A 26,397-nucleotide genomic window follows, 5' to 3' on the forward strand; every position below is an offset into this window, starting at 1 on the left:
AGACAATTTCATCGATTGATAATATTATATGATATTTCTTTAGGTTTCGTCTGTTTTTACATCGTTGAAGCTAATCAGATGAAAGCTGTAGCATAAGAAAATATCGTAATTAATTCAAAATCTATGTACATATTACATAAATGATCAAAATGCAATCTATCTAGAAGAAATGATTGCATCGTATAAGTTTGTAAGATAATAATGATTTGATTTTTTCTATCGAAAACGATTATTACCTTACACAATGCAACAATTACACAAATATCACAAAAGTTGCCGTCTCTGGTAAATCATAAGTTATATCGTTCTTTGATGACAGTTAATTAGGACTGCCTGTCAACATCAGATCTAACAAACGTCATTCGTGTTATTTATGCTCCAGTTTACACGCAGACAGTTCGATGGTAATGTGAGGAGCCTTTTATTTTTTAGGAAGAGAAACGAAATACAGAGATAAATGGTCCATTTCTAAAACGATAAAGTCAACGAGTTGATGCACATTGATCATGACATTGATTTATACAAACTAAGCGGAGTTACGATATTCAAGGCTAACGGAACAGCTATTACAGTACAAAGTAGCGATTAGGAGCGAGAGGGAGATCTTTTAAATATATCTCCGAATTGTACGCAAGCAGAACCGTCATCTGGAACAGATTGACCACGTCGACAAAGTCGCTTAGCACGTGTGTTTTCACGCTCCGACCTTCTGAAATCCCAATGCTCGTCAAAACAGATCAGCTAAACAGAGATGTGTACATGTCTATTGTAAAACAATACATTTATTGTAGCATTGCATCATCGTTCGTTTGGCTCGCCAAAGAAAATCTGTTTCTCTCTGCGTTTAGATGTGAAATGTTGAAAATCGTTCCTCGTGCTTTCTCTAATTTTCGACCGTTGCGTCCATGGTCTCGCTTTTACGGTTGCATGCATTATGTTGGAAATAGAACTAGACACACTATGCTACATATAAATTCTTTGATAATTGAATCGCAAAGAATTTGCGAGTTGTACAGTCCGTACGCAACCGTTGTTCTACATTTCCCGATCTACACTTAGTGAAAATAAGCGAGGCGGAAGATGAACGGGCAAAGCGAATACTCATCATATAAGGCACGGTTCTGGAAGGAGGTGTCAGTTGGAAAGTGCGAGCTCTCGTACGAAGAACGAGAAACGGAACGTTTCGGTCTGAGCGATCGACATGAAATCGAAGCTGCGTTCTCTGTTCCTGTTCGCGCTCTTCTTTTCCGGTGAGTCTCGCGATTCATTTGTTATTTCAAGATCGATCGCGATCATCGCCCGCTTTTTGTATGATTTATACGCGAGACGTTGATTCATCTTCATTCAACGAGACAATTTCAACTTGGGAAAACCATTGATTGCTACCAGTGTTCGTAAGATTCCTATCTCTCAAATGCAGTATCGAATACCTTCGAAACGGATAAGTTTCCGCGGTCAAACCGCGACGCACACCGGAAGTTTCACTTCCGTTTTTGCGACTCGGTGAAAATATATCGGGGCAAATAACAAGATTTCTCTTGCAGAATGATTGTTTCGATGATTCGAAGGGAATCGTGAAAGTTTTATAACATAGAGTTAGTTAGAGCTAGTCAGACCAGTTGTTTCGTTGCAAATTTGGAACAATACGCAGTGCGCGTCGCGTTCTATATCCATTCAGCATATTTAGCTCACCGAAGAGACAGAACGAAGATAGTTTTGGCAGGAAGTCGCAGTTCGATTGAATTTCCGTATATTTTAGCGAACACGTCACTAGGAAAAGAGAAATCACAAGACACACCGTGTATCGACGATAACAAGTTTTATCGAAATCCCAATGCACCGGCGCATAATGTTTGGTCGCCTGGCGAATGTGCCAAGTATTATCTTTGCTTAGGTAATTCTGTATACTACTGTATTGCATTTCACCGTTTGCGAGATCGACACGCAATTTCAATGGATCTTTTCATTGATTCGCAGATAACGAAGTGTTTGAATTCAGATGCTCTCAGGGGTTGCTGTTCGATGTTTCCAGACAAGTATGTGATTTCAAGGCGAACGTCGACAACTGCGATGTAATGTCAGGTACACATGATTTGAAATTTTGTAAGATTAGAAAGGAACGCAGATGTAGTTGAACGATAGAAGGGATGCGTTATCGATTCACATCGGATGGTGATTGGAAATTCTTTAAGCGTTTTACAGAGTCGCAACCACCGAGACCGCTCCTCGAGGACGGTGATTGCGGAGAGAAACATTTAGCTTGCGGGGATGGTACGTGCTTCCCAGCTACGTACTTCTGCGATGGAAGCGTTGATTGTCCAGATGGTTCCGACGAAGGCTGGTGCGGTAAGAAACGTTTAACAATTCGATATCTGGCATAGTTTCCAATGCGACCGATGCACAAAGTATAACTTTTCATAGATATTCAAGATGATCCAAATGGCGCGCTACCTTGTAACCCGGAGCAATGTCAGTTGCCGAATTGTTGGTGCTCCAAAGACGGAACGCAAATTCCTGGAAATTTGACGACATCGATGGTACCGCAAATGATAACAATTACATTTGATGATGCCGTAAACGCGGAGAATTTTGAGGTTTTCTCTAGTAGGCGCAATACTGTTTTTGCCAAATAAGTACTCTCATCCGGAGAAAGTTGATCACTTATCTACTTTCTGCTTTTGCTTCTAGAAATATTTTCAAACGATAGAAAAAATCCCAATGGATGTCCTATTCGAGGAACTTTCTACGTCAGTCACCAGTATACTAATTATAGAGACGTACAATATTTATGGAACGTTGGACACGAAATCGCCGCGCACTCCGTCACGTAAAAATTCTTTTTAGAATTGAACGGATGATCTCAAGTAACACATGCATTAATGGTTTCAATTATGTAGGCATCGAGGACCGGAAGATTGGTGGTCGAGAAATGCCACCATCGAGGACTGGTTCGACGAAATGGTCGGTGTGGCGAATATTATTAATAAATATGCTGCAGTTCGTTTAGAAGATATTAAAGGCAAGCAATAATTCCTTCGAGAAGATTAAGTTTGATTATGTCTTTTTAAAGATGTTTTAAAGATGACCTGCGATAATTGACGCAATAGGTTTGAGAACGCCATTTTTACGAGTTGGTTGGAATCGACAGTTTTTAATGATGTCAGAGTTTGGATTTGTCTACGACTCGTCCATGTTAGCGCCGTTTTCCGATGTACCTGTATGGCCTTACACATTGGACTACAGACCTCCGCACAATTGCGTAGGTCTCGAGCAACTTTGCCCAACTCGTGCGTATCCAGGTGTTTGGGAACTACCAATAAATCAACTTTTGGCAGGTGTAAGCTTTTATAATCAAATATTAAACGATCTTTTTATTTACGATACTATTTCGATAATGTCGTACTGCGTGTATATTGCAACGTACAACATATTACGAATGGCAAGGAAAATAAAGAAAATAATTGCCTTTAATAGCAATACACTTGCGCAAGAATGGATTCGTGTCCTTCGGACTTGTCAGGTGAAGATGTATACAAAATATTGATGCTGAATTTTAAAAAACATTACCTTAGCAACCGTGCGCCTCTGGGTCTACATTTTCATGCATCTTGGTTCCAAAATCCGTCGTACTTTTACGCATTTAGTGTAAGTAAATACTATAGTTCTGACAATATATTTTGCAGCTACTATTCATATCGATCAATTTTAGAAATTTACGGACGACGTACTGCGATTGAACGACGTCTACTTCATAACGACTTATCAGGTAATCGAATGGATGCGTAAACCAACATCCTTAAATGCGATTGAAACGTTTAAGCCGTGGCAATGTAACTGGCGAAAATTCCAGCCGTTCGAAATCGCTTGCAATTTACCGAATAGTTGCAAATTACCAAGTAGAGTTCTTAAATCGTATCGCTATTTACATACATGTTTTGATTGTCCTAAAGAGTATCCTTGGTTGAGGAATGAATTTGGAATGGAATAATATCAATGTTGTGTACAAAGCAACGTTATTACTAAAGACAAATTACTAAATTATTTATTTAAAAGAGCACACATTTATATTTTTGTAGGAAAATCATGTTTATTTGCTATATATCTTGACATAGTTTACAATGTAAAATAAGTTACATTTGATTACATTATAAAAAATTAATTGAAATCAGATTATTTAAGAAATTTCTTGTCAAAGGTGATAATCAAAGAAAAGACGGTAGTTTTTAACCTTCTTGTTGTATAAAAGGATTTTGGATAGATTCCATTCCATCTACTGGACAAATAAGTACAACAGATGTACCCCTACATACAACTAAACCTAACATACGAGTATCCTGATTTAATTTGTATGGATCATCGGGATCTAAAAAAACAAACACATCAATAAATATCTATAGTCATATAACGAGGAAATACAATTAATGAAATCACCTCTCAGGTATTCTGTGGTATTATCCAGTACCAAATTGAGGAGAGGATCATAGCCTTTCAAAATCCCTGCAGCTTCTCTTCCGCCGGCGAACTTCACTCTAATATTTTTCTCTAAGTATTTTGAAAGATCAAGAATACTTTCTTTCTTTTTTCTTTCTTTCGGTTCTCCGTGAGCATTTTGTTGCTATAAAGAACATAAATAAAGTTGAACGGCTTGCAGGTTATGTTATTAAAATAATCTTTACCTGTTTCGCCGCCTGTAAAATACCAACATACCAATCACCAATGCTTTTTTTATAAACGAAATTTTAATATCAAAAACGATATTTTTTATACTTACAGACATTGTTTGGCTTTCTTATAAATCGGCAATGTTACACTACCGTACTAGCATGCGAGTACGACGCATTTTAAACTAACGTTTAAATTAGAGGTTAGATCCCTTGTTTGGATTTTTCAAATATCGATTCTCGATATTTTCCCGCGCTTTACAATCGTTCTATGTCTAAACGCTTAAAATATTGATTATCATCCCAAAACTAAAGTGAAAGATCTAGATACTTCTTTTAGAGGATAACATAACGAAATTGAGGAAAATATTGTTAATAAAGTATAAAGATATTTCAAACATCTTTATTATTATAACGTTAATTGTTGTTTAAATGGTAACAATGGGAACGGTAACAGTTGCAACAATTTCGTAAAAGCTTGGATTTATTTCGTATCCGATTTATAAAAAAATACATGTTGATACAGGGTGTGTGAGTGAATGAGTATGTAGTACTCATCAGTTAAAGTGACTGTTTCTCATTTACATCTTTAAGAATAAAGTTTATGATTGTAACAAATGTTTATTAAATTCTATGATTATGAATGGGATTCTCGTGACACGGCAGATTTATCGTTTCTTCCTAACTGTTCGGCGCTTATATCGGTCTCATTCACCTCGTTACATGCGTATTATTCTGCGTCTTTCGTTTCATATCTATCATTTCAAATAAAATTATCAATACTCTGCTATCGTTGTGCTTGCGATAACTTTCCTTTCATAAGCTTTTTTTATCGTTCAATAGAATTGATATTGTACATCGACTCGTGAAAATTTGACTCTTCCGTGTTTCATTCACACTTCAACTCGTACTATTTTAACTCGTATATTGTCCTTAACTTCTTTCTGGCTGGCTGCTTTTGGATGGACACTGTATTACTGTATACTGTATACGATTAAAACTTATCAATGCAATAAATAACTTCTTAACTTATATCTTACATTTACACGTTACCGTTTTTAGGCAGAAATTAAATTCGATGTATAAAATACATACTTCGACCAAGATTTCAACGAGTAAGGCTTAAATACTTCTAAATAAGATCTATCATTGTAACATTTCATGTAATATGTTCTTCGTGTTTCTGTAACTGTTCTGTAAGTTAATTATATGCTATTTCACAGAGCTTAAAGAGTACATTATCATTTATCGTTCTATCGCGTACCGCTTCAGTTTAAAAGACTCGCTAGAAAAAGGGAAAGATACTATGGCACCTGCTGTTTGTAAAACGAAAAATTATGTTACAGCAGTAAACGTTTCTCTTTTCTAGGAGCACAGGCAATATCTGTTTTTGGACGAAATCAATTACCGAAGTTTTACACACAGTAACTTTTCGTACAAAGTTGCAATAAAGAGTATACCAGCCATGTTAAAAATATAGAGATTATGTAGGGTGACATTATCTGGAATAGATTCCTTTCTTAATACGTAAACCCGAAACACGTTTAAACCATACGTCATGTTTGCTGTCGGTCTTCTTCTTGTTCGGATAATAATGGAATGTCGTTCAACTGATCCACGTTATTGCTCTCCGTTTCATCTTGTTCCGAAAGCAAAGGAACTACTTGCCGATTATTATTATCTGTTTCGGAAGGTCGTCTACTTTGTCCAGGCAAAAAAGACATTGGTATTGTGCCCGATGGTGTCGTTGGCGCTGATCGCGACATCCATCGTTTAGTCTTGTTCTTCGAACTTGAAGGTCCCAATGGCATATACATTTTTCCTCGCGTCCGTCTAGTTTTACATGTTCCAATGTCCCCTGGACTTAGAGGCCGTTGCGTAGAGCCGTTTGCATTTGATGTACATAAAACTTGTGGCCGATTCTGGTAACAAGACAAAACAGTGCTATGCCCACTAGGTAGTTGGGGTAGCTGTTGAATCTTGTCTAACAATTCACGTAACTGAAAGATAGCATTAAGTGTTGAAAGCAATATTTCAAATATAATTATTTTTAAAATTATGTATGTATGTGTGTGTGTGTGTGACTCAGATGTAATAAATACCTCTATCGTTGGACTAGTAGCCCGCGGTGGTGAACACGGAGATTGAGCAGCTAGACTCGATATGTCAGAGGTAGTCCTATGATTAGCCAATGATACAACCGATCCAACATCAATATTATCCATTCTCGCACATTCTACTGCGGACAACTCGTCAACACTATTATTACAAGAATATGGTGGTGGAATTATTGTATTTGCTTCATTCACCATATTACAGATAAAACTTGAACCTAACGAATCTAGCGTGCTTGCATGTGAGAGTGATCTGAAATAACGCATTACAAATCCCGAGGTTCCTTTGCCAGATCCTTCATCATATCCAATAACTAGAGGGTACAGATTTGGTTTGGCTGTAACCTAAAAATTGAGTATATTAATATAGAATCAGGAACAACACAAATATATCATAAATGTTACAAATATACCTCATTATATGGAGGTGGTAATGCTTGAACAAAGGAACCAGAGCGGCTGTAACGTGGTGGTGAATACCATGATACTGAAGATCCTCTGTCAGAAGAAGTAAAATCTTCTACTATTTCTGGAGACCAGGCACGATGATGACATGAATGGTGGCGCTTCCATAACCAGCAGCCACATGCTGCTGCTATAGCCAATCCAACAAGCACCGCTGCCCTAATAGCACAATGTTTGGAACAGGTATGATTTTTTAGGAAAGATTAATAAAAGCAAGGAACAAGACACTGACCATAAATACCAATATGTCCAAATCAAGAAATTAAACATGTCTGATGCAGAGTGCAGCTGAAATACAGCGTAACAACAGCCACCGGAACAGCAGTATTTTGGAGGAGAGCAGCTAAAAATTACAAACTAATTGTGACATGTTTATTTTACAGATTATGTAAAGTAAGTTAAAACATAGAAAATACAAAGACTTACACGTGCCCCCCATTGCACAGCCTAGAAGACACCTAAATATGAATGAAAAAAAGATAATTGTTATTTAATAAAAAAAAATGTTAAATTGAATTTAGATTTGAAGAACATTTATTACATCTAAATGTTACACATGCGAATGTTTCTAAATATTTTGTGTAATGTTCTCTATAAATGAGGAATCAGTTAATAAATAAAGAAAACTAAATATTTCGACAAAATTTCGAATTGTTAATGAAAAGTGTCACGATACTTGCTATACCAAAATTCCATCAATACTCTCGTACCCGTCAGAGATCATCCGACTACAAAGAATTATATCCGCCGCGAGGAAGTATACGATGCAACAATTAGTCGTACACTGTGTCGGTTTGATGGAGAAAAATATAACATTTTAAGTTGTCATAAAAAAAAGCGAATGTAGGAAAGACTTACGCATGAATGAGAAACACAACGAACAAGAGTTCATTGTATAGGCCCTAGGCACGGACGAGCCGTGCGTAAAACCGATGTATTGATCGACCTCAGGTCAAGCAGAATAGAACAAGGAGACACTGGTACACAAGATATGCGCTAACATTCTACAGAGCTATAGCATGCTGCAGCGGTTTACGAGAGCTGCATCATTAAAACGGTTCTTCATCGTCGTTCTTACTTGATCGACGAATAGCGTCAGGAGTGCTGTCATCACGGGCACAACGAACACGCGGCCTACAGCTTGCACCATAATTCTAACACGAAATGCATGCCACCGCGCCACCTTATATATGTAGTTCGATTTCCTTTATGATATATCTACTAATAGCTGCAGAACAACCTGTCTTCCTTCCTGTTCTAATTTAAATTTCCGAGTCTTGAGTTTTATGATTTTTGCCCCTCAATATTTTCTCAAGCGTGTATTTTTTGTTGGAAAAAACTTAATATTCCCTACGTTTTTAATTTACGAACATTGTAATAGCAATAAGTCTCAATGATTCATAAATAGCACGATAATAATAAATAGAAGAAAATCATGTAAATTTATCTCAAAATGCAAGCTGTGTAAAAATGCGTTTCTGTTATGGATTATGGTTATCGGTAATCAAAAAAATTTTAATCACTTTAATCATTTATAATGGTTATCAGAACACTTAAAAATTTATATTTTCTAATCATTTAATTTCTTGATAAATTTCTTTAGAATTACTGTCTTCCGTTTAAACAAAAATTACCTTTTCGTCAATGACTTTGTTTATAACAAGTTTAGGAGTAACTGTTATTTTTGATTCCTGCATCCCGCGAAAGGGTTGCCACCCCCTTATCATTTTCATGTCACATGCGACATTATCGATTCACTACACACGAATCCGTCGGTGCACGATTATATACCTCCAATCGGTAACTCGTTATCTCGATGATCTTTAAACATTTCGATAATTTGGAAATTAATTAAAATTTCCGACATTTGAACACGTTTGTATATAAATTTGAATCTAAGTTTCACAACTTAGTAATTTTCACAAGAAAAAAATGGCTAAAGTGATAGTTATCGAAAAAATATTAATTAAAATCTTCGACAGAAAAGTCGTTCGATAATTTGACACGGAAAATTTTTAAAATACAAATACATATGTGTATCGATAAATTATTCTTCGATTTGTTACGTGTAAAAAATTCTGTAAACCTGATTGGTTATCGAAACGAATGGCTGAGTGGTGATTGGTTACTATGGCTTGTATACCTGACAACCATAGGACTAGCAGGCTGGCATATCGCATCGCGCGTCATTCACAGTGCGCGCGGCATTTGGTGCGTAAGCGTCGATGCGTGGTAAGTGCGCGCTGAGTACGGCTACACGTTGTCGGAGTGGAGAACGCGCGTGGGATCAACATGTGACGTTTTATGGATGTGAACAGTAACGATGATCGACGAGTTACCGATCGATTAGCCCAGTGGATTCGAAACTTCGTCAAAGTATTTAGATTATGCTGCTTTGTCTTTATCCTCTCCACTGAGAGATCACTTTCGGGGAATATGAGATTACCGTGACAAACCAAAGGTGAATACAAACAGTTTTATATAGCGATAGATTGAACTCTATGACAGTGGCATTCGTTAAAAAGCATTTTTACTTACCGAAAATGTTTATGTCACTTGTTTCAACGATGCAAAGTAAATACGTAACGTCGAAACGTTCAATAATTGTATTTGTTCATTCTCTCGTTTCATTCATTCGACAAAGTGTGCGTTGCCAATTCATGTTTTGCTCAGTACATTAATCTCGTCGTGCTTCCGGGAAATAACACGGCTGTGCAGTTCCTACTATTGGAAAGAATTGTTAAACAGAGGAAAGTTGCTTATGCTACCTTGACGATAGATTTACATTTCCTCGTTTCCAAACATCGCTGAATCATTCAGAAATGTTTATACTTTATTCGATATGTTTTCCCGGCGAACGATTATTCTCTCCGTTTGTGCATGCGGCTGTTCACAAACTAGCACGGCTTATGCATATTGTATGCGCATTCGCGTATAGTATCACTAGCAGCAGGAGGATTTAGTTCGTCCCGAGTGCTTTAAACACACGTACAATCGAGTTTCCCGCGTTTCTTTGTTTCCTTATTTCATGTCCCTTGAAGACGACTCGGGTCCGATTTTACTACCTCTAACAATCCAGAAATCGGTTGCAAAGGACAAGACCTAACCTTCAAAAAAATGGTATATTTTCTTGTTGACAAAAACGAGTGGTCGATCGTTTAGTTAAATCGTAACATGGAACATGGATATAGGACGGTATCTCGGTCTCACGATCTCCGTTCGTTGAATTGGCTGGTCGACCGTTTCGCTAGCCGAGTCGTGAACGCAAAAATTCGATCTAAGCGTAAATTGCGTCACGCTTCATTCTGCACAAAGCTAACCGCGATGTAACGTCGAATCGATCGTTACAGTACGATAAGGGATTACAGTTAGCTTTTGTCGTAGTCGAGGACTTGACAGCGATCGCGCAGTAGTTGGTGATCGTCTTCTCGAACAAAGAAGTTCGTTCATTGTTGGGAACGGCGTACACTCGAGCGTTTCGAGTACATCGGAGGAGCACCGTGCACTCGTACCCTGAACGCCTCGTTAACATTCCACGTTAATCCGCCTTTGAAAATTCACACGAGTCAACTGGAATTAAAAAGTCGCAGAGTATTTGGAGCATCGAACAATTACGTTTCGAAAGATTCTCCGAAGCGTTAAGTTCTCGCGGTCCACGACATTCACGAACTTTCGTTGCAGTTAGTCCGCGTTGATTTTGTCAGTCACCATCGTCAAGTTGGTATAGTACAGTATTTCGCTACTTCAATATTTTAGCAGCAAACAACATACAATATACATATACAATATATATATATATACATATATAATATACATATACAATATATATATATATACATATATAATATACATATACAATATATATATATATACATATACAATATATATAGAGTACAGTACATATACAGTATATATACATATACAATAACATTTGTACGTACATGGCTGGATATACAGTCTGGGATAAAAATGTAAGTGGACAGGTAGTGAAATAGGTATCAACGAAGTTTCGTTACACACGCCTTGTTTATATAAAAATATAAATAATAATTACAGTTACTTACTAAATAGCCTATGTAGTATAAGGATTTACGTAATAATACTAGTACTAGTTTGGATTAAACTTCGTTGATACGTACTTCCACTGTGAACACCTGTCCTACTAATTTTTGTCTCCGACTGTATATACGCATTATATGTTACACCATATTCCACTATTACATATGAAGCGCAATGTCGACTCGACATAGGGCCGGATAGGATTAGGAAAGTATCGCGAATAGAAAGACGATATGGAAGATAAAAGCGAAAACAACGCCGCGTATTCCGTTTCCGCTGGGAGTCAGCCGAACCACCACGAACTTTTCCTGGATTTGGCTCACCGACGCCAACCTATTTATACCGCGTCAGTTGTAACTGCTTGCGATATACCCGCCTAACTCGGTTGAAAGTTCATCTAGCCACATCGAATATCTAGCGATATTGAATCGAAAGACCACGCGAGTCTCGTTGTTTCACTTTGCGTTTGACGGACCAGCGGCATCGCTGAAGGAGGAGTGGCTTGCAGGATGACACGATTAGGATTCGATAGGTTTAAATGAAGAAAAATTGGGCGAACGGAACGGGTGCAGGCATAGTCGGTGTACGAGTCAGCGTTGCGTGGGTGCCAAGCCGCGTACGCGTACGCGCCAGGTGTAAATAAAAGCGAACGCGTAACCCTCGCCTCGGTTAGCGAAGCGCGGCCGAGCGGAACGTTTTCTTTCGTCCCATTGTCAGCTGGTCGTCTCTTTTTTCTTCTTTCCCTTCTCTCCTCTTCTTTTTTTCTTCTTTTCTTTTACCCTGGTACTATGCACGCCCGACATTCTCCAACCCATTGGCCATTACCCTAAGAATCCTACTCGTCAACTCTAATGTTGACGCATGCTCCTCGACAACCGAGGAAAACTCGTGGATCTCACTTTCTATTCTCTTGGTGAATTCCTTTGTCCGAGCAATGCATACGCAAATCCCATGCGTGGCTTTAAACAAGAGAAGCGTCTCCGGCGCTAAATCGGTCTATTCGCATCTTCGCGATTAGCGTCGCCGAAATAGATTACGCACCTTGTAGTTATCGCGCATCGCGTGATAAGAGATCATATGGTTCGCAAAGAAGTACCGCCGAACGAATTATCTTGCGATCACCGAGTATGAGGTAAGGTCGGGAAGCAGTGCTGTCTCTGTGCGGCCAATTCAGCTCTGGTCGCTCGTACTCGGTGTATTTATATCTTTGGCTGCGATCAAAAGAGCTTCCTGCTGGTGTCACGGCGAATCGGGTAACCTCGTGAAACGCTTCGAACATGGAAGAATCTGGAGTCTATCGAAATTTAGTTGCATCAGTTCGCAATCGTTATTTTTCAGAAACGTTCTTCTTGAGCCATTTGCCGTGGAAAGCGCCTAGTTTATAGTTTACGGATAAAGGCGGATCGAAAGGTTGAAATCGTAGCGTCGTTAGAAACTCACGTCTGGAAGCGCTTGCTAATTGGCGTGATAATCTTGGCACATTCTCTAGTCTTCGTGCAAGAACGAAGATATCAGGCCATTCCGTCACGAAACCTATCCTTCCTCCATCTCGACCTCGTCCTCGTAGTTGTCGTAATCGTTATTAACGCAACGATAATTCCAACTTGCTCGTTACGCCTTCGAATCGCACCGTTTCATAGTCGAATTCAATCTCATTTGTTCGATAACCGATGGTAAACGTGGAATTGGCAATGTAGTCGGTCGCTGTCGACTCAAACGAGTTTCCTACGGGACGGTGCAAGGTTCGGCCATTCGAACGAATCGAGACTCGGGTACCGCGTTTCTACGTTCTGCGAAGATTTCTTCGGGATGGTCGGAAATGGGGGTAGGGTCAGCTATGAATTTGATGATTTATTCGCGTTGCTCGTGGCAAAGGGAGTCGAGGAAGAAAAAATACGATACCCATGACTGTGTTGGTGTATACAGAGATCCAGAGTTGGCTATTATAGCCGACTGGATAAATTACGACTGTGTGCATGCCAGTGACGTGCAGTCATCGGCCAACTCTCACCGCCAATATCCTCTAGCTTTCGACCCTATACTTACCGGATAATTGACGCGTTGTACAGCACTTATTAGGGGTGTAATAAGCCGAGCCTCCAACTGTTCGCATGCTCGTTGGTTTTAAACGGAATCTTAATTCGACGAGAGAATAAAATAACTTTGACATGGCTGCCGACTCAACGAGATAAAAATAATCGTTAATAATAATAAACTGGTATCGACTTCCTCTCCTTCGAACGGACTTGCTCTTAATTTTCCTTCGAAACGTAACGTATTATATAATTCCTTTGTACCACGGCACATTGCCGACCATTCATTTCCTAGTTGAAAAGCAATTAATTTAGCGGCGAACGATATAGCCTGTGGCTTCCAGTAGGATATGGTCGAATCGAGGGCAAGCATAATACCAGCGTATAAAGCCAATAAATATAACAGAAACGAGAAAAAAGTTGGAGATGCCGGGGATCGAACCCAGGCCTTTCACATGCAAAGCGAACGCTCTACCACTGAGCTACATCCCCTATCGAGAGGGGTTGCGAGATGGTCGTGAGAAGGGGTATGATACAGACTATACGAAGTTGGGAGTCATAGTACTCGCTTCCCGTACAAAATCATGTACGGTTTCATGACGCAATGATTTAATTAACGGCGCGTCTGGTTTCGCGATGCCTGGCTGTCAAACCGATAATTTAGATTTAGACGAAGGCTGCGGACCACCGCGTAAATCAGTTTCAACCACGTTCCAACCATTAATAACTTGATTGCGATTTAAACGCAAACCGTTCGAGCCGCATCGTTGCGAACCACAAATCTTGCAATTACGAAGCCACGTTGCGAATAATTTTGAAATTTCCTCGGAGAGAAGGGGGCGACATATGACAGGATGGGGAAACGCGCAGACGCGAACTGAATGAAATGCGCGCGAAAGAATTTCGGTTCATTAAGAACGTCCCAGTTTCCGTGGACAGGATATCGCAACTGTCCACGTAATCGATGCGTCGAATGCGTTGTTATCGAACGCATTAACATATCGGGTCGCTGGTTTTTCTGTGTTCGTTAGTCGTTGCGTATTTTCACGTGTTTCACCGTTTCCCACGCAGTTCAGCTACGATGATTCACCAAAGAGGCGTTTGTTCTTTCGTTTTTCTCCCTTCTAGCTTCTCCTTTCTCGCTACGGTGGTTACGATGGTTGCATGACAAACGGAAAAACATAGCGGTTGCCTCCGCAGAGGGATGCTTCGTACTTCGCGGAGGAGCTTTGGTATCCAACGGTGGTTCGTCCAATCGACGTCTACGAATTGGCAAAGCAAATACGAAGACAGGCAGGATAACAAGCGAGCAACGAAACGTATAATAATTAATAGTCGTGATTCGGTACCGCAGAAACGGGCTTATCTATGTCGTAATTCCTTCTTGAAAAATCTGAGCGAATCGTGGCTGTACGATGTCTGCTCGTTCTCGCATAATGCGGCATTGATGCTTCCTCGTTATCACGTTGCACGAGAATGGAACAGCAACGAGTAACGCCGAGTATCGTTGCCAAGGAATCTGCCGCGATGATTCCAAGGAGTGTGTCCCATTGGTTGGCAGTGCCTTCTTCCATTCTTTCGAACGCGATCCTCGGATCATCGGTTCCAACATCGTCCGTTCTCTTTGATTTTCCTCTTTCTTTCTCTTTTTTCGTGTTCCTCACCGTGACGACTTCGTTCGCAATTACCCTTGGTACGACACGGAGCGTTTAACATTCTGTCCTACCAGGTTTCTTTATCTTCGTTCGCGAAAGGCACGCTGTTCGTTCCACTTTCCATCCGTTAGCGGCTATTCGTCGGTTACGTGTAAAATATCCTTAACATCCGCTCCTCGTAGAAAGAATTCGAAACGAATGCGGGAAAATACGCGGCAGGTCGCGGTTCGTCATAGCGATCCTTTTCTTGAAGAATTCAAGTTTGGATTGCGTGGAAATGCTAATAGCGCAAAACAGGTCACGATTATATCGATAGCCGCTGGCGCTTTTGATCGCGAAACAGCTCGCTGGCATAGCCGCCGATTCAACGCGATGCATTCGTTCGAAATATCCTCGATCATCGGTCGGAATCGACAATGTAACCTGCGACGTTGATCGGTGCGTAACGTTCGCCCACGGTGCACAGCTCGTGCATCGACATATGGCACCGCACGTGCGACCAAACAACCGGTCTTCTCGGTCGAACAATTTCCGAGCTGCTGCCCGATTCCATTATTTCTTCCGACGCGGTGAATCGTCCAACGATCGTTCTTTTCGTTCCAAGACCATAGTACACGCAACTTTTCCAATGCGAACTTTTGCGAAATTCCCGTATTACTTTACATCCTCGATTTTCAAGCGGCGCATCGTGCCTCCAAAATTTTTGAAACATGCAATACCCGATTATGTACTTAGGGGCACTGATCCCTTCTCTTTAGATTGTCAAGTAAAAGCAACGATAGTCATTCGGTGTGAATGTCCTATCCCGAACCAAATATGTATAATATATTTTTTAGTGCTTCGTAGAATTTTAGTAATTAGATTATGTGCGTTATGAGATGAAAAAGGTTGCAGATAGCTGCACTGCTTCGACGACGCGGAAAGGACCCTCGACGCCGTATTTACGAGCAAATGATCGCACGCGTCTTCGCAACGTGACTAATTGTGGCTACCCTGCAGAACGACACACGTGCAGTCTCGTGCGCTTTCATTGCCGATTGTCTGCGCGCGAACCTAACTGTCGAAATCGGATCTCGATTAATCATCGACCGAACCAATTACGGCACACGCTGAAGTGGAACGAATTCATCGAGGAACCGGCATCTTTTACTGGTTTCCGAGACCTCCGCTTACTAACGCGAAGACGATTCCTTTATTTCGAGTTTTCTTTTCCTTTTCTTTCCGTGTGTAAAGAGAGCGGAAAATGCCTCGCGTATTCGGTAGAATCGGTATCGTTGATCGCCGGAAGGAACCGAAGCGCAAAGGGGTTTGGCGCCAGCTGTGCCTCAACCCTTTGCGGATCCGTACGTTCGTTAATTGGTTAACCTCTAATTGAGCGCACGATGAACAGAACGGTGCAGCGTAAGAAGAGAGGGCAGCCTTAGAAGCGTAGATGAGAACTAATTAGCTACCGGTCGGCTCGACTGACCGATTGACGCCTTTGCTCCTTCCTGCCTTTCACTTCTTTTGTTCCTCTTCATCGGGCAAAAACGGTTAAACATTCCACCCCTTCGTTGACCTTAGTCGTATCGTTTAAACAGAAATCGATACGTCGATCTTAAATGGCATCGCCGTGTATTATTTACTCATTCGTTCATTTATTTACGGGATAAATTGTTTAGTACAAAAGTATATAACGTATGGAAAAGGTATACGTATATATATCCAAAAAAAAAAAAAAGGAGAGGAAAAGACACGGTATATATAGAAATTTAAGCACGAGCTAAGAATAAATGATTATGGTATACGCCCTAAGGTGTATCGAACCATCATATTTGGCAGCAAGTGCTGAAAATTATCTGCAGGTAGAAAAACCTCCTCTCCTTGTGCAGCGAGAATCGTACGTCGGATGTAGGAAATCTAATAAAAAGTAACTCGTCAAAGGTCATTTCGAATACCGCGCGAAAGAAGAAAGGTAACGGTTCGTCCTTCTTGTCGTAGGATTTTTTTCTCGCGTTTGTGAACGCGGTTCCGCGTGATAGGAACTCGAGTCATCCTCGCGTTCGCTGAACATCGGAGATTCTTTTCGCGCCATTCGATGACTCGAAGGAAAACGCGTTTTCCTTTTGTTAACGCGTAACCGGCTGTACGCGATCCTGTTAGGCAAGCAATGCGTCACCATGGACACACCGTTGACTCACGATCTGAGCCGATAGATACACGGAATTAGCCCTGGATTCCGGCGTTTGATTCCGTTCTTAATAAGAAAACCGGAGATTAACTGCGTCGAGTCGCAGGCGTCGTAACTACAACCGAACTGTCGATCGGTCGATCTTCCTTGGGAGTCTGGGCTTGTCGCTTCCTGATTTTATTGCCTCCCGCTACATTCGTCACACCGATTCGAACATTTCCTTTCACTCGCGATACCATCGCCAGATTCTTTATAGGTTGCGCTTCATGGGAAGTTGCCGCGTGGAGAAGAATGCGTCGAAATTGGTCCGGTAAAAGCAGGGCAATGAAAGGCATCATCGAGTCGAGCGGAGTCGGGTCGAGATGAGAACGATACGGTATGCGTTCGCGGATGGAACGATCGTAGAAGATCCACCGAAGATCCACGAGGTCGATGACGTCAGGAGCTTGACGGGATCAATCGGAGAGTCAAGTCGCGATAATTGCGACAATCGTCGGGATGCTCCCCAACGAGACGCTTAATTCCGCTCCCTCGTTCGTCGCAACTCTCTTTCTCCGCGTGACGCTTTCGCCGTTCAATTTACGGCCCCTCGCGCTATTTACTTAACTTCGAAGATTGCCGATCGTTAATTGTCGCTCCAAACGTACTGCCTACAATTTCCCCCGACGACCGAACGTCTGCGTTTCGTAACTTGTCCGAAGGAAAAATCTACCCATCGATACACGATTTCGAGGAAATGAATCATGGATTATTTTCAAGATGGAGAAAACAGCGTTTGAAACTGGAAAACGGTGCGAAGCAACGAAGGGACGGTCGATCGTCGCGACGAAATATATACGGCTATAGCGAAAAGAAAGTTTACACTAGATACTTTTCATTGGTATTAGTAAAAATCGCCTGTTTACACATATTCCTATATCGTGTTTATTCGTTGCCCTTGTAAAATAGAATTCAGTGTTCTAAAATTATATGCTTTAATGACAATTGGTCGCGATACCGACGCAGTTCAACGATCGTAAGGAGGTTTCCCTATCCACATTCGATAAACGAAAAATTCGATGGACAAGTCGTGGTCAGCTGGTTTCCCCAAGCGAGCTATCCGGTGGAAAAAATGGAGCAGCGCGCGACGCGGTGCTCATCGAGGACACGATAATTGGCGAACGCAGGGTCAACACGACCCACGAAACATTTCATTAACTCTGGACACGGCGTCCTTTCGTAGAGAGTACGAACTGTCACGAATCGATCAACCTACTCGTCGAAACCAAACGAGTAAATCAGTTAATATTATTCATGATAGGACGACGCGCGTGATCGAACTTGGAGATCGAAAGTCCATCGTATATCGACTCGCTGATATCGTCCAAAGCTGCACCCTCACTGAAGCAGCAATGAGGAACTTTCCGTTACCTCTATGTTTGTTGAAACTGTTGCTGGTTGTGCAACGTTTCGCGTTCCATGTTCCTTCATGTATCTGTTGCCAGTAAAAAAAGTTGTTGCTTGTTACCTGTTTCCGTCCGGAGCGGCAAAGATGAAACGAAAATAAAAAAGCACGCAGCAACAGATTACGACAGAAATGAACGTCCCTGAAAATCGGAACAAAACCCAAATATTCCTCTGATTGCGTTGCTTCAGTGTGGACAAAACGTTTCCACAAGTTGATATTTGTTGGGCATTACATATTTCGAATATGCAGCAACAATAGGCAACAAAAAGTTCTTCGTTGTTGCTTCAATGAAGACGCAGGTTAACAGTATTTGTCTTTTTTTTCCTATGCAGATGGAGAACCAAGGTTTCGAGGAGGAGCACCAGCAGCCAAAAAGCGAAGAAACGCCGATATCTTCGCGAGAGTTTCGCCATGATTCGCATACGTTCTCGTTCGATACGATTGGCAACGAGCTATCGCCCGATGACCCGGTGTCGAACGCGGATGGCCACGTGTACGAGGACATTCTGCCCGGTGTAGAGAATCCCTCGAAGCATTCCGGAGTTATGATCGGCCAAGATCAAGCTCTTCGGCGACCTTTGAACGCCATCGAATACGTTTGCAAAAGCGCTACGACGAGATCATTGGATAGAGAAGAGATCGCTGGAACGTTCCGTCGTAATTTAACGTTACCGTTTCGACGTGGCACCGGGTTGGATTCTTCCCTCGGTAGCTGCTCCATTCGTGGGACGAGTGGAAAGAGAATCGACGGTCGCCGTGAGGATACGGAAGTTGCGACGAGGAATGCCGATATCGTCGCCTTCACCGACGACGCTTTCTCGTCTCGAGCGCAGTCTATCACGCTCCAATCCGAATGCAGACCCAGTAAAAAGCGCAGGAAGAAGGATTGCAAGCATTGTCGAAACAAAGCTGCCGCGTCTAGCAATGACCAACACCACCAAGTCGCTGACAAAGAGAGCGAAACGATTCTGAGAAAAGACAGGAACAACGAGCAACAGCAGCGTCTGCAAATATCGGGTTCGAAAGATTCGCAAACTATCCTCGATCCACGCAATTTCACCATGCTACCTGTGTGCTGCCCGAACAGGAAGCCGGACGAGTTCGCGATGCCGGCTACCAATTCACCCTCGGTATTCACGATTTCTGAGAAAGTCGGCGGATCCCCAGCGAGCACGGTGAAGCTGATCAGAAACGAGCGAAGCGGTTGCGCGAATCTCGTCGATTTGGCGGAGATCAACGAGGACAACGCTTTGATCGGCTCGGCAAAGAACCGGCCGGGTATGAGAGTGAACTCCATATATTCGCAGGATCGTTGGTACACCAAGGGAGCGTCGATGCTTTTCACTGACGCCAAGGAACACGGTTCGTTTCAGGTGAGTGTCGTTCGAAACCATTTGAGTCGTTCATTAATTGAGTCAAATTAATTAACTCCACGGAATAAGAAGTGGAGAAAATTACAGTGGCTACAATAAATATTTGCACAATATTGTATTAATTATAACATTTATGTGCTACTTAATTAGATCCAAATGTATCAAATTTCGTATCATTTATTAACTTTACTACTACTACTACTACAAGAATTTAATACGACGAGTACCTAATAAAATGACGTTCCAGCGGAAAATTAGGGAGATATTTTTTGTAGGCACTGCACATAAGATAAGTTTTGGTAGTAAAATTTAAAATATTTAAGAAAGGTGGAGTTATATATAACCACTTCGGTCTACAAACCACTTACTTGTCAACGCCTTGGATATTAATCTTTGGAAATCTACATACTCGCGCCTCCAGATTGTGGGAGTTTTAAACTTATTTCGATTAATGCGAGATATCGATTTCGTTTACGCGCGCGAATAAGTTGAGCACCATTGCCAGCAGTACGGGATTAGGTTGAGAACTATTGCCTCGATGCGTGGCTTGAAATTCGACTGGCCGCTAGATGGCGACGAGAAGTAGGAGTTTCTCGCTTGCGATCTCGATCGTTAGTTGGGATAAATCGGGACTTGAAGCAAAGGAAAGCATACTTACCTGGCGCAGAGGTTACCGTGATCAAGAAGGCGGTTCCTCCAGGGCGAGGCTTTTCCATTGCACTACGGTTAGGCTGACCCTTGCGAATACCCCTAATGTGGGTATCTCGGGCGTATAATTTTTGATAGTCGGGACTGCGTTCGCGCTGTCCCGGTCATATAACATTTGAGAAACTCAATAAATCCCTTTTTAAGAATTGCTTTTTAGAATACATTTTAGAATTCTCTTTTGAAAAAGATATCTAGTATATAATTATAGGTAGTAGTCAAATAAACAATAAATTTTCCCTCTAAGAACTTTTTATCTGCTTCTTTACACGTTATGTAAAACGGTTTTCACGAATCACAGGTGACTTTGTTTAGCAACTCATATATCGCTGTATCATTTGTTAGAGATTTATATCTAGAAATGAGAGAAGTAGTACCAAGCAGACATAAGTTTCATAACCCAATATAAATATGTATTTATTAATTCTGCGTAACAAATGAGCGAAAACGATTCTCCTTCTCGACGATTCTTATTGTTGATGCTGTTTCTCAACTGTAAGACTAATTCGTTAGTTCATTAACGTTAAAAACAGAGATCGTGATTATGTAAATACACCTGTTACTTATATACTTATTGCACGTAAACCTTACCTCCATCCGGACATGTTTAGTACATGGATACCCGTGCACTATCTCATGTGTATTTCAATACGCGTGTATTAACGTATCTGTATTTTAATTCATGTGATTTTTAGTACATAGATATTTAAGAAATCTGAAAGATTTCGAGTACTTCAATATATTTACTGAAATAATATGGGGAAAAATCCCAAGGGTCAAAATACGGATACATTAATACACGTGCATTTAGATACGCCTGTATTTAAACAACATATACGAAACAATGCACGGGTACCCATGTACTGAAAGATACGCAGGTTGAGGTACGGGAAATAACGGGTCGAAAGGAAAGAAAAAGGGGAGAGAAGACTTTGCACACAACAAATTTCTATCTGTCGACGAGCGTCGATGATTGTTCACGGCTAAAATGCGAAGCGCATTTTGAATCTTTCGTTCGTTATTCCCTTCACATCATATCGGAGCCGTGAGTCATCCATGTGCGTAATTTGAAACCGAAACAGAATGAAAAATTGCGCGATTCACCATGGTCGAACGAAGCTCGGCTTTGATCGCACGATCGGTAAAGTCTTTTGACCATTTCATTTGTATTCTAAACAGAGAAGCCACGCCATTGATGAAGGAAGTATCCTTCGTTGTTTCACGATATATCTATATATAGTTTGCAATCTCATGATTCGCTTTCGTCATTTCTTTTCGCGTCCTTGCCCCGTGTTTCAAAGGAAAAAAACCGTAATCTCGGTGTGACGTGTACGATTGCAACGTTAAATTGAAAAAAACACGCAGCGATTAGCTATTGCTCGATGCATATGTAGCTATCGAAAGGATTGGCAGACGCGGATCGCGTCGTATAAATAACTGGGAAATTTGACCTGTCGATGATCGCTTCCTCGACGAGACGAGAGTTCATTTTGCTTTCGGAGCGTCTGGCGCTTGTCCGCCCTAAACGAACAAAACGGAACGGAAGTGGAAAACGTCTATCTATAGCCAGACGCGATGATCGTTGGCCGGCAGGCAGCGTGTCGCTGCGTGGTGTACAAGTGGCGAGTCTTCCGTAAGCGTACGGGCAAAGGAAATCGACGCGACACGACACCTTCTCCCTCATCGAACGTTGCGCTTCGAATCAACACGATATACGATCGAAGGATCGAGCATCGATCGCGGTGATTTTACCGGTGCTTGGAAAGAAAGCGGAATAAGGGTCGCGTTTAACGTAGACCAGTATCGAGGACGGTAATCAGTTGGACGCGGACCACTGCCTCGGAAGGCACGACATCCGCTTACGCTCCCTATTCTTAAACAGCCGACGTAATTCGCGACTCTTCGGTTTTGCCTCTATAAAAAAAAAAGATATAATACATAATATTGCAGATGTGATTTGGTAGCGTCACGGTTATATTTAACGCGTCGAAGGTTGGCAAGGTAGAAAATGATACCCGTTCGAGAAAAACTGCTTCGAGTTAACGCGCGCGAGTGACTGTTGATTTTGTTGCGAAAAAATTCACTATAATCGGTATCTAGATTTTCTGCCGCGCCTTCATTTGCTCTTGGGAAGCTCACATACTATTGGAAAATAGATAAGCTATTATCAAATGTATATCTAGCGAGGAGAACCGCGTGACCGGTTCGAAGAGAATGCAGTACCGATGGCTGAATTTGAGGTAAATCGCGAGCAACTTTATCTGGAAGACTTCGTAGCCGATGCACACGATCGATAAATATCGAACGATTCGATCTTACTTTTCCAGAGGGCCTACTCCCTCCCAGTGCGAACGCAAACCCCGTCTTCCCAAAATCGCATCAACCTGCGACGAAGTGTCAGAGGAGAACCACCCCCGCATCCGGCCAGACTTCGGAAGCACAGACACGGCTGGACTCTGCATCTGGCGCATCCTCTCGAGGCTTCCGGGTGTACCAGGCCCCTCGTTCTTCTGCTGATCGCGTTGCTGCTACTTTTAGGAATAGGTGCTGTTGCTCTGTACATCGCGTTTGGTGAGTGGTACGCGATACTTACATGATATCTGTCATGTTAAAAGACCGGATACAGACGAGCGTCTCTTTGATGCCGCGCCATATATCTTTCTTCGTTTTCCTAATTAAAAACAACAAAGACAGACATACGACGCAACAGAAAGCAAGGTGAAAATATCGCAATCGTCTGTACCCGGTTCAACGAAACATGAAACGTTGAAACGCACGAACGATCGCGTTTACAGTGAACCGACGGAGACAAGCGACTATCACTCGGCATCGAGATTTTATTTCACCGAGGAAATAGATCGTAGCGATCGGATGAATTCAGCCACTGAAATAAGCGCTCGCGAAACATTTAGCGAGCACGTTATTATGCTCGATTATTATAAACCAACGATCGAGCCGAGACGCTACAGCAGTAGATTATATACGTTTATATCTCGACTAAACGGATATTTTTAGTCGACAAGCGTCGATGTGAGATTCGCTCGTTCTTCGGCCGTGGTCGTTGACAATCCATTAAAAAGCTCTCGTTCGTTTTTGCTTCTTCCTTTTAATCGTCGTATCAGCCATAATCGTGGTAACGCAAAAACTGATTTTTAGCAGAACCCGAGAAGCTGCAAATCATCCAACAGTACCTAAAGTCGTCGACGAACGATTCATCGTCGGACAACGACGTGTTGGCCGCGGGAACGTTTCTACGTCGATCGAACAGCGAACAAGAACAGAACGACGCGTCGGCCGTGTCATCGACGACACCGATGCAGCCCTCGGCCACTAGCACCCTCGCTGCAAGTATTCTTTTAAATGGTGGCTCGTCATTTCCGGAGAGTCGCGCTCCGCTAACGTCGGAAGCGGAAACGGAAGCTACGAGCCCGTCCAGCCTCAACTCTACCAGATACTGCGACGACTGTCTGCCAGAGGAGGTTTGCGTTGCTCTCGTCGACGAGGAAGCACCGACTTGCAGAATCCCTCTCGATCCCAAAGATCCAACCGGATGTGCCGGCTTTTGTCTCATCAACAAACAAAAGTGTCATCGTCTTGATGTCGACGCGTTTAGGTAGGTAAATTGTTCTAACATCTTTTTAATCGCGTTGTTCGTGCGCGTTTTTCTTTGCGTAGACCTACATACGTATTCTTTCAAAATTCGTCACGTCTCGATTTTAATAGGTGCGTCGAGATGGAACATTACTGTCTGGATGACGAGTGGACCTGCCTAAACACGCTGTGCATCCCTCTCGAGAAGCACTGCGACGGGCATATGAATTGTTACGACCATTCTGACGAGCACAATTGCGGTACGTATACGCATATAGCATATAACATTAGCCCAGTTTTCCGCGACTTAGGACGTTCCTTCTGTTATCGGCTTTACCCGGGGCTTTGTCATAGTTTGCAAGGCTTCAGTTTATCCGTTTGTCGCGATATGGAATAATCTAGCGGCGGTAAAAAAGCGACGCGCGTTGCACGCTCGATAATTTTGAAGGAGCGTGAGCTGATCGAGTATAAGTATTTAGACGATGCGTTCTCGTTAGGCAAACGGCGCGTTGCGTATGAGAAGATCGCGAACGATAAAACGCCTGGTACGTTTCTTGTTACAGACTGCGATCTGGAGACGCATTTTCAGTGCGGTAACGAGACTTCCTGCCTTCCACTGGAAAAGAGATGCGACGGCAAGATAGATTGCTGGGACGCGGCCGACGAGATTAATTGCACCTTAGGTAAGATATGCGCAACTGCTCGTTGCGGTCACAAGGAGCGTACACCGCTGGTTCGCGAATTATCGACTCGTCGATATAATTACCAACGTATATACATATTCTTTTCCATGTGACTCGTCATGGATAATCCTAGGATAATTCCCCTTGAGATTTTCTTACAAAGATAGTTCGTTGCTGGTTGAATTATTCGCGCACTTTCGGCTAACATGATTCCCCTATTCCTCCCCTTTTCTGTTACTATCGTTTCCTTTTTTCTTTTTGGGTTAAGGTCATTTTCAACTTCTTTTTTTCTGTTCTTCTTCGTAGGTCTTAATCTCGGTGGGTGTGAGTACATACTCGTTTATTTGATACGCATTCGATTTCCGCATGCGATACACAATTACCGCTAAATGCACCGCATGCTCTTTCACGCACACGCATAAGCACTACGATCCCTTTCTCATGGTACATACCACATACACAGCCTGCTTTTCACTATGGCAGAGCTTTCGAACGACATAAATTGAAATGTCGCCGCGTTTAATCGCTATACCTTGATGCGCTTCTAAAAGAATGGAAAATCGCATACGACGCTTGCTTCATTAGCACCACGGTCGCGTAATACGTCCGCAACAACGTTTCTTTTGATGCCAGCGTGTCCATCGGAAAACGAGTTCACGTGCAGCAACGGCCAGTGCATATTGAGAGCTCGCTTCTGCGATAGCCTGCCAGACTGCCTCGATGGATCTGACGAACCTCACGGGTGCCAAGGACGGTGCAATAAGCACGAATTTACGTGCCAGTAAGTTGATGATAATGTATCTGTATTCCGTTCAATGTGTGGAGTCAGTAGAGGTAAAGAGAACATCTGTGTGCTAAGCACGCGTTGAATGCAACGGATTCCAAATGTTTACCATTCAGAAGTCTAGGATTTACGTGAATAATTGTTAGAGCCTCCTTTGATCTCTCGGGTATGACATGCGAAATGACTGTGCACCGAAAGGCCGAACGAAGCTCGATTTCAAAAATGGTTAAATACATAAGGAACAATGAATCGATATCTTTTTCTCTAGTATCTAAAGGTTTCGAATACAATCCCTACCCTTATTGCCTCGACTCATTAAACGGAGTATATAAATGCCTGACGTTATAATATTATATTATTGTCTGTGTCACGCAACAATGGAATTGGCTTTCACGCAGAAACAATAGATGCATTACAAAGGGAATGAAGTGCAACGGGATCGACGATTGCGGCGATGGGACCGACGAGAGGCACTGTAAGGATCGATTCTCTTAACTTTACGTTTGCGTCTGTTGACCTTCTCTCATCGCACTTACATGTCACGTTACAGTATTTTTATTACGAATTAATGTAATTAAATGTTGTACATAACTGTGCTGTATAGACATACAGTGGTACGGAATAAACAATTTATAAATAGAATACTTAATACCAGAG

The 26,397-nt window shown here is 41.9% G+C and overlaps 4 protein-coding genes and 2 non-coding genes across 13 annotated transcripts; 3 read left to right on the forward strand and 3 right to left on the reverse strand.

The window, feature by feature from the left end:
- The first annotated feature begins 114 nt into the window (after nucleotides 1-114).
- Nucleotides 115-4,159, forward strand: ChLD3 (Chitin and LDLR binding deacetylase 3). Of its 2 annotated transcripts, none has more exons than XM_076618051.1 (10): nucleotides 115-1,250; nucleotides 1,760-1,894; nucleotides 1,978-2,082; nucleotides 2,203-2,346; nucleotides 2,431-2,604; nucleotides 2,689-2,827; nucleotides 2,898-3,019; nucleotides 3,108-3,337; nucleotides 3,475-3,645; nucleotides 3,710-4,159. In XM_076618051.1, the coding sequence occupies exons 1-10, from the start codon at nucleotides 1,202-1,204 to the stop codon at nucleotides 3,986-3,988; spliced, it is 1,548 nt and encodes a 515-aa protein (XP_076474166.1). In that variant the 5' UTR covers nucleotides 115-1,201; the 3' UTR covers nucleotides 3,989-4,159. The 2 variants fall into 2 exon arrangements, with proteins under 2 accessions (XP_076474166.1, XP_033197949.2); XM_033342058.2 differs by having other exon boundaries at nucleotides 124-1,250; nucleotides 2,422-2,604.
- Nucleotides 4,062-4,872, reverse strand: LSm7 (U6 snRNA-associated Sm-like protein LSm7). Its single transcript, XM_033342070.2, has 3 exons — nucleotides 4,772-4,872; nucleotides 4,432-4,615; nucleotides 4,062-4,363 (listed from the first exon to the last, which is right to left on the reverse strand). The coding sequence occupies exons 1-3, from the start codon at nucleotides 4,775-4,777 to the stop codon at nucleotides 4,224-4,226; spliced, it is 330 nt and encodes a 109-aa protein (XP_033197961.1). The 5' UTR covers nucleotides 4,778-4,872; the 3' UTR covers nucleotides 4,062-4,223.
- A 255-nt stretch (nucleotides 4,873-5,127) lies between these two features.
- LOC117160941 (uncharacterized) lies at nucleotides 5,128-8,411 on the reverse strand. Of its 3 annotated transcripts, none has more exons than XM_033342059.2 (6): nucleotides 8,319-8,411; nucleotides 7,667-7,698; nucleotides 7,473-7,583; nucleotides 7,189-7,399; nucleotides 6,764-7,120; nucleotides 5,128-6,661 (listed from the first exon to the last, which is right to left on the reverse strand). In XM_033342059.2, exons 1-6 carry the CDS (start codon nucleotides 8,388-8,390, stop codon nucleotides 6,218-6,220), a joined length of 1,227 nt encoding a protein of 408 aa, XP_033197950.1. In that variant the 5' UTR covers nucleotides 8,391-8,411; the 3' UTR covers nucleotides 5,128-6,217. The 3 variants fall into 3 exon arrangements, with proteins under 3 accessions (XP_033197950.1, XP_033197952.1, XP_076474167.1); XM_033342061.2 differs by having other exon boundaries at nucleotides 8,099-8,399; XM_076618052.1 differs by lacking the exon at nucleotides 8,319-8,411 and adding an exon at nucleotides 7,951-8,084.
- A 1,011-nt stretch (nucleotides 8,412-9,422) lies between these two features.
- Nucleotides 9,423-26,389, forward strand: LOC117160937 (uncharacterized). Of its 5 annotated transcripts, none has more exons than XM_076618046.1 (9): nucleotides 9,423-9,701; nucleotides 18,937-19,977; nucleotides 23,010-23,253; nucleotides 23,839-24,295; nucleotides 24,406-24,533; nucleotides 24,837-24,956; nucleotides 25,263-25,280; nucleotides 25,590-25,737; nucleotides 26,139-26,389. In XM_076618046.1, the coding sequence occupies exons 2-9, from the start codon at nucleotides 18,937-18,939 to the stop codon at nucleotides 26,233-26,235; spliced, it is 2,253 nt and encodes a 750-aa protein (XP_076474161.1). In that variant the 5' UTR covers nucleotides 9,423-9,701; the 3' UTR covers nucleotides 26,236-26,389. The 5 variants fall into 5 exon arrangements, with proteins under 5 accessions (XP_076474161.1, XP_076474163.1, XP_076474162.1 ...); XM_076618048.1 differs by having other exon boundaries at nucleotides 25,263-25,274; XM_076618047.1 differs by having other exon boundaries at nucleotides 23,842-24,295.
- TRNAA-UGC (transfer RNA alanine (anticodon UGC)) lies at nucleotides 13,754-13,824 on the reverse strand. Its single transcript has one exon. It is a non-coding gene; the product is annotated as a tRNA-Ala (tRNA).
- On the forward strand, nucleotides 20,628-20,790 carry LOC117161019 (U1 spliceosomal RNA). The gene has a single exon (XR_004464915.2). It is a non-coding gene; the product is annotated as a U1 spliceosomal RNA (small nuclear RNA).
- Nucleotides 26,390-26,397: the final 8 nt, after the last annotated feature.

Source organism: Bombus vancouverensis, chromosome 4 (assembly GCF_051014615.1).
Source record: "Bombus vancouverensis nearcticus chromosome 4, iyBomVanc1_principal, whole genome shotgun sequence".
Lineage (NCBI taxonomy): Eukaryota > Metazoa > Arthropoda > Insecta > Hymenoptera > Apidae > Bombus > Bombus vancouverensis.

What these genes read in the sequence shown, in the direction of transcription:
- ChLD3 (XM_033342058.2), top strand. Translation starts at nt 1,202, where the DNA reads ATGAAATCGAAGCTGCGTTCTCTGTTCCTGTTCGCGCTCTTCTTTTCC. An exon ending in GTTCGCGCTCTTCTTTTCCG is followed by an intron (nt 1,251 to 1,759) that starts GTGAGTCTCGCG and finishes CGTATATTTTAG; the next exon opens with CGAACACGTCACTAGGAAAA. An exon ending in TCGTTTAGAAGATATTAAAG is followed by an intron (nt 3,020 to 3,107) that starts GCAAGCAATAAT and finishes TTGACGCAATAG; the next exon opens with GTTTGAGAACGCCATTTTTA.
- LSm7 (XM_033342070.2), bottom strand. An exon ending in TACCACAGAATACCTGAGAG is followed by an intron (nt 4,364 to 4,431) that starts GTGATTTCATTA and finishes TTGTTTTTTTAG; the next exon opens with ATCCCGATGATCCATACAAA.
- LOC117160941 (XM_033342059.2), bottom strand. Translation starts at nt 8,390, where the DNA reads ATGGTGCAAGCTGTAGGCCGCGTGTTCGTTGTGCCCGTGATGACAGCA. An exon ending in TGACGCTATTCGTCGATCAA is followed by an intron (nt 7,699 to 8,318) that starts GTAAGAACGACG and finishes ATTCATATTTAG; the next exon opens with GTGTCTTCTAGGCTGTGCAA. An exon ending in TGGACATATTGGTATTTATG is followed by an intron (nt 7,400 to 7,472) that starts GTCAGTGTCTTG and finishes TTGTGCTATTAG; the next exon opens with GGCAGCGGTGCTTGTTGGAT.
- LOC117160937 (XM_076618046.1), top strand. Translation starts at nt 18,937, where the DNA reads ATGGAGAACCAAGGTTTCGAGGAGGAGCACCAGCAGCCAAAAAGCGAA. An exon ending in TGCTCTGTACATCGCGTTTG is followed by an intron (nt 23,254 to 23,838) that starts GTGAGTGGTACG and finishes ACTGATTTTTAG; the next exon opens with CAGAACCCGAGAAGCTGCAA. An exon ending in CTTGATGTCGACGCGTTTAG is followed by an intron (nt 24,296 to 24,405) that starts GTAGGTAAATTG and finishes CGATTTTAATAG; the next exon opens with GTGCGTCGAGATGGAACATT.